General features: G+C 40.2%; 1 protein-coding gene across 1 annotated transcript in view; it reads left to right on the top strand.

The window, feature by feature from the left end:
* The window catches only part of KIF16B (kinesin family member 16B), a gene marked incomplete at its 5' end in the record, with an annotated part of 139758 nt that extends 130295 nt beyond the window's left edge, over positions 1 to 9463 (top strand). Inside the window, one exon of the mRNA XM_080615968.1 lies at positions 9102 to 9463. Within this exon, the coding sequence (XP_080472094.1) occupies positions 9102 to 9260 (159 nt within the window). The 3' untranslated portion in view covers positions 9261 to 9463. The remainder of the gene's footprint in view (positions 1 to 9101) is intronic.
* Positions 9464 to 10383: the final 920 nt, after the last annotated feature.

Here is a 10383-nt window from a genome sequence, read left to right on the forward strand (position 1 = left end):
CTCTAGTAACTGCTTAAAAAAATTAAGAACAAAAATAACTGCTTTTCAGCTGATGTCTGCCTTGCCTGCAGACAGTAAAACTGCAGTTAGTCATCTGAGAGCAATTCTCACACGCCAGGTTCCCATCCTGCAGCGCATCACTGGGGCTGCCCGAGGCGCCTGGCTTTTCTTTTTGAAGCGGCACTCTCGAAGAGGAGCTGTAGCAGCTCCGAGCAGCAAAGCATTTCATCTTTTTTGGGTGGTGCTGCTACTTGTGTGGGGCCCTGTTGGCTTCAAAAAGTGAATAAATAAAATGAATTTTACGTATTGATTACAGTCACTAGATATTGGATCTTTTGTGATAAAATGCTTACTCCATTACAGTTGAAGAATTAAATAAGATGTGCAACGCAAAGGCCTTTTATTTTTCTTTCCCTTTGAGAGATTTGAGAGTATCAGAAAATAAGGAGGTATGTTTATCATGATTTAGTAAGTTCAGAATATGTGACAGCACATAGTGTGAACTCCAGTTTAGCTCCACATCTGAATGTATTTTGCTGTCAGTTCAGAATAAATTTCCCAACATTCTTCTACAAATCAAGCTTCAGAGTTGTGTACCTTTATCAGTCTCCAATAATGGCTCTCCATGTTCAGATGGAAGCAGATGAATAAAGGGAGCACTCGACCAAAGATGCTGGGTTGAACTTGGTGCTATCCCTTTTCAAAGTGAGCATATCAGTCATCCTCCAGTATCTGATTTCACCACAGGAAGTAGAGGGTGATGCATGTCAAATGCTTTGGTAGCTGTTTGCCAAGGCCGCTCCAGCAGACGACACGCTCTCGCTGCTGGCCCAGGGATGCGTGGTAAATTCAATCCTGTTGTTCTTTCTGAATAGATTTTGACAGGACTTTGTTTTGACTTGTGCTCCGGAGAAAAGATTGGTTTCCTTCACTAGTCAGGTCTGTTTTGATCTTTTTAATATGGCTGTTCACTTCCAAAAGCAGACTTCACACTGATAGAGCACCTGTAAATCATAGCCTTTGCTGCCTGGCGTGACTTTTTTTTCCAGCCAGCCAACAATTCAGTTTTCATTGAAGCTACTTAAAGCCAATGAATATGAGCTTTTAGCATGCAGGCGTTGTAAGAAATATTAAGTCCTGTAGATTTTAAATTAATTTCAGGCAGAATAATATTGTTATTTGGGACGTAGACTGACTTCAGAAGTTAATTCATTCGATGCAGCATAATAGTAATTCAACATAATGTACTCATGCCATTAGACTTGCACAGAAAAATGCTCTAAATAGCTATAATGAATAGTTTGGATTTTGAAAGCCTAGGAGAGCAATTTCACCTTGAATCATAACTGGCATCTCTCAGAATGCTTGTACATTATGAAAATTCAGAAAGGTGTTTGAATTCAAGTAAATTTCAGTACCACCCTGGGTAAAATTAACATTTTAGTGGCTCTCAAACACTTCTGGAGATGTAGTGGTAAAATCTGCTTTCACCTGTGTAGTTGTGGAGGAAACTAACCCTGATTCAGGGAGCCGGCATTATGCTGTACATAAAAACCATAGGGAGAGTTTCCCAAGGGGCTAAAAATGTAAGTCCTGGTTTTTAATGGAATTCAGCTGCTTAGAGAGCTTGATTCTTACCCACTTAGCTCCAAAGTCATTTAAATACCTCTAAACATGCCCAGAGGAGTGGTGTGTGTGGAAGTGCTGCTTCTCTATCTGCTTTGGGTTAAGTCCACCACCAGCACAGACTGCTGCAGTGTTAGTGCCACTAACTCCATAGTTCTGTAGCTTTAACAATAGCAAAGGCTAAATTCTTTGTTATCAAAGTGAAGTTCTGGTATTACAGATCCAGCGTTTACAGCCATGTTAAACATTTTGGAGCTGTGTAGCTAAATCTGTTCACTAACAAAAGAGCTGCGTTAAATTTTTGGTAGGAGCTTTCAATCTTATCTCCTATCTAGCTCCTCGGCAAACAAGTTCAGTCTAACAAGCTAAGAGTTTACGTATGTGTATCACAGTCAAATTGGCAAGATATTTGCTAATAATTAATAACATAGCATAAATTCCCATGCTCGTATTGTTTCTGTTAAGGGAAACCCATAAATCTCAGCTTCTCAGGAAACGTAGCCAGCCCACAGCACAGGCAGCAAATGCTCTGCTCCTCCCAAAGCTGTGCCTGGCTGCTGCATCCCCAGCAGTACTGGTTACTACAGTGCCAGGCTTGCTTTCCACCCTTGGTAAGAGGACGTTCATGCAGGCAACGTCTGTTGGTGAGGCAGCTGGAAGTTTGACACAGGCACGCTATAGAAAGCTGGTCATGTACATTGTGCATGGCTTTATGTTAAATTTGGTTTGGATGGAAAGTGTTGTGGTGTGGGGTGCAGTTGTATGTATACGTAGAAGACCTGCAAACACAGGGTGAGGTGATACTGATTGGGAAGTTCTAGATTTTTTAATTCTGTCTATTTTTTCAGTGACTCTTAGGTGTTATCTGTAAACAGCCTCGCTTCTGGTTAGGCCTGATCAAAGTGAACAGGAAGGGTTTGATTAAAACAAGTCAGTCCTTTGTTCTTGGCTTGTGTAACGTGGAGCCAGTTAATCCAGACTTGGTGTAATTAAGGTCTGCCAATCTGAAGCATATAACCCCCTCTTTAATATTATGACTAACGTGGTGGTGACTTGTCATTTGCAAACATGTGAATCTGTCTCTATTCTTCTGAAGAATCTCTGTGCTCACACACATCGTGTGCAACTAGAGCAAGCTCTTGGGTTCCTATGGAATAGATACATTCTGGAGCCCCTGTTACCCCAGACTCCTCAAGGAAGCTTTGCACAGCTTTGACAATGGCCTAATATTGTAGGGTTTTGTAAGGAGAACGCAGTCATCCTGGCCTTTCTGTAAGAGATATTGGCCCAGGTGATCATGTCATAATTTTAGCAGCTTTCTCTCCAAATCTTTCGCAGAAATAAGATCCTTCAGGCACCAGGTAGTATCCTAGGCAGTAAGTCTTTTTCTCATTGCTGTGAAATCACAGCTGCACATAATAACCTAAGAGTGTGTGCAGGAGATAAATGTGTATGGATCCAGAAGTGACATTAGGTCACTGAAGGGCCTGAAATATCACTTGAGATCTTGAGATGTTGAATATCACATGTTGTCCTGCTCACATATTTTACTCAGATCTGCCATATGATATCTTGTAATATATGTCAAGGTGTTGGGGAAAAGAATTGAAGCATCATGTTTTCTTTATTAAAAAAAGAAGAGTCCACAGAAGACCAACATGTTTCTGAGCTAGTTAATATCTGGTGAATGGAGAGTTGTTCTGAATATTGAATTGCTGAAGGTGAAGTTAATAGTCATAGTCTGTATGTGGTCTCCCATCCTTTTGAGCTGCTGTATTCCAAAGCAGTGTTACCTCATATTTTGTATTCTTGCTGTCTGCCAATTCTTTTCCTGCTTGCTCAAATTCAATAAATCCAGAAATGGATCTGAAACTACTTTTAGAGAGCTATCAGAGCATTGTGCTGGCAGTTACTCACTGCTAAGTAGCCAGTTTAGCTTCAGGTGGTCCCTAAGGGAAGGGGAGATGATTTCAGTGTGAGACACAGGGCAGAAGCTTAAGCGGGGTGAACCAAGTTGTGATCTGGAGGACCAAGCTACCCTTGCGGGCTGCAGGAGGAGCCTGCTGGGATCCTTGCCTGGACAAAACATCTAGTTTGGACAGCTAGAGTACCCCTTACTTTGTAATGTCGGGGTATTTGGCATGAGAGAACTCGCTCCCTTGGAATTCAGTTCATAAAGAAACTTCCTATATCATGGCTAATGGCTTTCGTTGTCCTCCACACCTGACCCAGGTAATCCAGTCCTGTGTAGTGTTTGAAATGTGTATGTCTTGGATGAAGCAGAGCTGGCTTAGCTTTGCAGCCCTTTTCTTAAGGGTTCCTGTCTTCCGCACTCCAACCCTAGTTTACCTCCTTGTACAGCGTGTTCGTTCCCTCTGACTTTTTGCCCTTTTTGCCAGTAAGGAAAAAAACCCAACCAAAACCACAAGGGAGAAGCAGATACAATGAAAAGTTTGAATCCTGTTTTTCTTTGGAAGGTGCATGATCTCCTCTCATCAGATTCTATGTATAGCGTCTCCCCAGACAGGGCCCTTCGCCAGCCTGAAATCTCATGTGGGACACCGTTGCCTGTCAGTGCCATTTCAGATGAGCTTTTATTTTTTGCCATAGATGTAGTTAGTGTTGATAGCTGGCATTGCTGCAGTGTTTCCTATGTGAAAAACCACCCTGAAAGTAATTTGGTTTTTGTCTTTAAGATACCAGTAATCTAAATAGAGAAAGTTGGTTAATTTGGGAAAGGATCCCCAAATGTTCATTTTTCTTTGCATATGCCTAACAATTCCTTTCTAGGAGACAAAGGCAGGAGATGCACTCCCATTCCTGCATTACAGCGTGCTTACTTTGCATGCCTTGTCTTCTAAGCAGATCCTTATTTTTGTGATCACAGATTGGAAGTGAAGCACGTTCCTGTCTGTTTTGTGTTAGAGTCTTCCTTGGGAAGATCTTACTTTGCAAATACCTAATAGCAGCATGATGTGGTGGTTCAGAGTCAGGGAATATGCTTCAATCTGTCTCTTCTTTTGTAATCAAATTCTTATCCTATAGAAGACAGCTGTTGATACCTGGGTATGCTTTGCGCTATGAATAATTCAAATCAAGATTTGATTTAAAGCTTGCAGCACTTAACACCAGTCAGCAGGATAATTATATGATTGGTGCTGAGAGAAACTAGCATCTGTATTAAAGGGATCTTATATATAAAGGATCTGGTGCTGGAAGTTAGATGAGCAAGTTAATTAGTCCTGTCTCTGCCACCAGTGACCTTCTGTGCCCTTGTGGTAAAGCTTTTGACTGCCACATTGATGTGTAGATGTTGAAAGGGAGGTATTGTTTCAGAGAAAAGAAGCTATTGTTTCAAGAATCCCCAAAGCCTTGTAAGATTTAACTTATTCAAGTTTGTGGTGCTTTCAGCTCTGTCAAATACGAGCAGGTGATGTTCATAATGCTAATTGTAATGTGTTATATTTGAAGAATTTAAAACACTTGACTTTTTTTTTATTTAATTGCTAGAAAAAGTGGCAGAAGAGAGAAAGCTCAGAGTTTGCTTTCTGGAAGTCCCAGAGTTGATGAGTTTTTAAGCACACCAAAGTTTAATGAAAAAATCCAGTTCTTGCGAAGCTCTGCTATTGGTCTCTGAGGCTGTGGCTGTTTGTAATGGATTATGAGAACGATGTCGTTGAACTGAATTCCTCTTTTATGCCACAGTTGAAAGTGTGATAAGAAAAGAACACTTTTGCGTTCTAGAAAGCTTTTTAATTGTAATAACTTTAATAAATTTAAATCAAGCTATGGATTTATATTATAACGTATAAAATTTTGAGGTCCCGCATCACGAAGTAGTGCAAAAATCATTAGAATGACTTTGCTTTGGTGAAGGATTGAGCATAAGATGAACACTGGCCTAGTGCTAAAAAGGTGAACCCTATTCAAATGATTTTTAATAAGCTTTTGAAATGGTTGCCATTTTGCTGTTTGCATAATTAAAAGGGAGGGAAAGCTCCTCAAACTCATAAGTAAAGTAAAACCTTTGGGTCTCAAAGAGCCTTGTCCGGACTTGTTTCATTTGCAAACACTTGGAATGCAAAATACAAAGTTAAAAGTTTCAGGTATGGCTGCCATAAAATTTAAGTTACAGGCCCTGAAGGTTTTAATGCATGCAGGGAAGAATAAAAAACACCGCTTTTCCTGTTTCAGACTGGTTTTTTTACCCAGCCTTTCTATCTTTTCTATCTTTTTTTCTGTCTTTAAGCATTTTGTACATGCCAAGAATGTTTCCATTCGCTAAAGTGCTGTTCCTGAATGTGTGTTTAGACTGAGGAACCAACTGAATTGGTGTTTGTTACCCATTTTACATCCCTGTTGCCAGGGTCCTGTGCCCTTACATTGAGACATTTACACATGTATAATTAAGATATTTTCCAGCAAACCAGCAACATAGCAGGTTGAGCGCTGTTAGTGAAATGAAACTCCTAAGTGCATTTGGAAGAACACTGATTACCAGGCTAAATAATCCAGAACAAATGGCTAGAGTTCTGAAAGGCTAACAAACAGAAACGGCTAATAAACCCAAGCCTTTTGGAGTAGTTGTAGCAGTTGTCTAGTTTTTTCTTTCCAAGTTATTCATGCAAACCTAGCAAAAGTAGGATTGCTGTAACGTCGCGCTTTGCATACTAGGGACAGTGATTTAGGTGCTATGGGTGAAGTGCTGGTAGGAAGCCACAGCACTAATTTGTATAAAATTTGCTCATTTCCATGAAGGCACCCTGAGCTCGCCAGCCTCTGCTTTTTTAAGGGAACGTGTCAAAAGATACAGTACTAGACTGCTTCCTACCTAGTTTTGACTCAGCACCGATAACACTGTTGTGTAAATAGAGAAAAATTGTATCTGCTACTGGAAATGGATTTCATATAAAAGCTTTGAAAACAGCTCTTCCACTGCCCACTGAGCTCTGACAGGGGACTTCCTTTCATCTAGCATTGCTCCCACTCCAGCAGCTTGCAGTGGCCTCCTGGATTGCAACAAAATCCATATCGAGTCCCTTTTAGATCTCTGAGCAAATTTTCTTTCCACCGTCTCTAGCACTTGGGGTTGATGTGCTCCTGCCCTGCTCCCAGCTTGCTGTGACCCTCATCCTCTTCCCGTCCCATCTGAATTTGAGAAGCATCTTTCCATGCACCGATAAGGACCACCCTTCCTTTTCTCCTCCCTCTTTTCTTCCACTTTGTCATCCACATTGCAGCCAACAGGACAGAGTAACCTTCCCCTTTAGTGCCTAGCCACAGCTGTTTAATCGAGACATATGCTTGTGGTGCGAGCAAACACTTCTGCTGTTAGTCACTGTTTCCCTCGCTACAGGACTTCAGTCCTAGCCAGCATATTTGGGCAGAGCAGCCTTTATTTCATTGAAGCAACAGCTTCTTTGTGTCAAGGGCACATGAGCTTTGTGTTAGGCTAACACATCAGCATTGCAAACAAGGGCAAATGCAGATATGGGTTTTATAGGAGGGCTAATTTTCTCAGAGGCGGCTGCTGAAGAGCACATAATGCCAAGCCATATGGCTGGAAACCTTCATACAAAATTAATTCCATCATAATCTGGTAGGGTCTGTTTGTTGCCATTTTCCCAAGGATCTTTTTCGTGTTCAAAGAATCTGTGATATTCACTGAGCAGCTCTTGTGTGGAGATCTGGGAAGATAAGTATACCTGCTGTTCCTAGTTTTTCCCTGTCAGATAAGTATAATCTTATAGCAGAGGGATTTTTTTCATTCTGCCATTAGAGTTATCGTGCCAAAACAAAGAGTAATGGCTGTACAGAAAAGGCATGACAGTCAATTATCTGGCCATACATACCAAGGTGAATGCAATAGGTCCTGTAATGTCTCTGGCGAGATATTTTGGTAATTTTGAGCCTTCAGTAGCCATAAACTGGAATTAGTGCAGTAACTTTTCAGCACAGTGCTTAAAATCTAACAGGAAGCCATGTTTTACATTTGATTTTCTCCCATATTCATCCTTCAGGCATTCCTGGATTGGGACTTTTTTAAAAGGGCCCTACTTTGAACTAATTATGACAAATGTTGATATGACATCTGTTGCTCACTTTAAATTACCTCTTAGTCCATTAGAACTCATCTTGAAGGCATTATTGTAATGATTTTTTTTTCCGTGAACATTGATACAACCTGTGGGAGATCTGAATAAAAAAGAAAATTCACCAATCCTGCCAAGAGAAAAGCTGATGTGCCAGCTGCTTTTTTTCCTTTTTTTCCCTTGTTTTTTGTTATCCTGCTTTCTGTAATATTAATACAGCTGGTTTCCAAGGTACTTAAATCGATAACAGGTTGTTAGAGCATGGAGGAATTCTCCTTGAGAGTGAATAATTAGGATTGCTTCCTGAACAAACTGCTTCCACTACGCAAAAGCTGCTGTATTGAAATAACCAAACTTTGTGTTCTCTAGAGGAGATTGTTCTGTTTTGTCTTACGGATCTATTCCCCACTAAATCCAAGATTAGTGAGTAATTTCTCAAGTTGCCTTTTCCTGTGGTCAGTCTGTAGCAGAGCAAGGGAGTCTATCTCTGTACTCCAGATGAAATGTCTCTCTTTGGGTGACATTGCGTGACTGTCTGATCAATGCTTTACCTACTGTGTTTCATTCAAAATTTATAAATACGAATTAGGAAATCATGCTAAATGACAGTAATAATTCAACCCAGGTGTGAAGGAAACCTCATCAGGTTCGTGAAAACTAACTGGGTGTTAACGTACATCTGTCAGAGTTCTGTAGGTACAAATAGATGTGAGTTGCAGAGTGGTTGGTGGGTATTAACTTCAGGGAAGGGGAATGCTTATTATGTGACTTCAAAAAAAAAGACTTAAATTTAGAGGTTAGCTCAGTGAAAAGATGCTGGTAGGTTCTGAGAGAATATGGAAGTCATACAATCCTTGTGCAGATGGTGTTGATCAAAACAAATCCCTTTCGATGCAAGGCTTATGGAGGCTTGATCAGGGAAAGATTTCTGAATTCCTTTTTTGTCCATATGTAGTGAAATTCCTGCAGAATGGATTTGAGGTTTGCACCTGCTATAGTGTTTGGTAATGCTAGACGGCAGTATTAGCAGGTCATGATTAGGAGAAAGCATTACATGACTACAGAATAAACCAGAAAGCATCACACAAGCACAGAATAAAACAGTTACTAAGCTTGACAGAGGAAGAAAGTGGAAAATATTACTTCTCTGCTTTTCCTGAGCTTAATACAGGTATTTCAGTAGACCTGTTTTATGGATGGATTTAAAAGCTGATGGTTATTAAAAGGAATTTTCACAGTCCATGGAGATCTTGTTTTTTCTTTTATTTTTATACCACTTTTATTTTTATACTATTTTTATACCACTGGTTTTTTAGTTCTTCAAAGAGGTCATGATCAGTTTGAGCACATAAACCTTATAACATTTTGCATTTTGTTCCGTAGAAATACCTCAGGAGCTTTTTCTCTGCAATGCTGAACTCACCATCGTCTCCACTGCACATTGATAAAGTGGGGCTAACTCTGTCAAAATACACCATCTGCGAATTCTCACCCTTCTTCAGGAAAGGCGTTTTTGACTATAGCAGCCATGGGACCAGCTAACTTTTGTGCCAGGACCTTTATGCCAGAGGAGCACAGTTGGAGTGGTGCCTTCACTTTTGCCATGCAAGAGAAATGAGGGAAAGAAGAAAATTTATCTTCCTCCATACCTGGAACGTTGCATCTGAACAGCTCCAGTTAAAGACATCTACACCCCAGCCTCTGTCCTTTACCAGCTCTCATATCAGTGCCTGCATTTTCCTGGCATGGGGTATACAGACTTTTTGTGTAAGTTGCTCTGTTAATACTGTATTTTCTTGCTGAGTTTGGAACCGCTCCTTAGCAGGAGTGCTTCCTTTCCATTTGCTCAGACAATTTGGTCTGATGGTGCGAGAGCATCTCGAGTTTACCATGGTGGTGTGTCATGCTGACAGAGGGTTTCTGAGCAGCCTTTTGGTTTCTGTCCAAGCTGTTTCTTAAAGAGCACTTCCTCTTCTGTTGCCTTACAGCATACTGTCATGTTTGAGGTAATGCTCATACTCCACTGATATTTCTTTTTTCCCTCCCAGACATGTATTTTAACTATTTGACTGTATAATTGTATAATTAAAGGGCCTGGGTAACTTGAATGTTTACAAAAATATATGCAGCAGAAAGAATATAATTTAAACCTTGTAAAAGTCTTCCACACTTGGTTGTTTTGGAGCAGAACGAATCACTTGCCGTTAATTAAGAAGCAGAGGAAGCAATAGTTACTGAAGAATGCGGTCAGCATCTTTTCAGATTTTCTAATTACCCAGACTGCAAGTGGATACTGTGCACTCACTGTACAGAGCTCAGAGCTATGCATAAAGCTAATGCAAAGTGCTATATTTCTTTTTTTTCCCCTGAAAAATAGCATCTTCACAATAGCATAACACTGTAAAACCTGAGTTTCATTTGCATCGGTTTGAAATTGGCAGGATTTGACTAACAGTGCTTTAAAATTACTCAGGACTCATTCAGACTTGCACATGTATATACATGTAAAGCTCGTTTTATATTACTGCAGATCCAAATATATATATATATATACACACACTGTGACTGGAACTGAATATGTGTACATATTCATATAATATATAAGAATCAAGCTCCTTCCAGTTATTTAAACACATAATGAAAGGTAAGTTTTGTGTGATGTTTG

The sequence above is a fragment of the Psittacula echo genome, assembly GCF_963264785.1.
Source record: "Psittacula echo genome assembly, chromosome: 4".
Lineage (NCBI taxonomy): Eukaryota > Metazoa > Chordata > Aves > Psittaciformes > Psittacidae > Psittacula > Psittacula echo.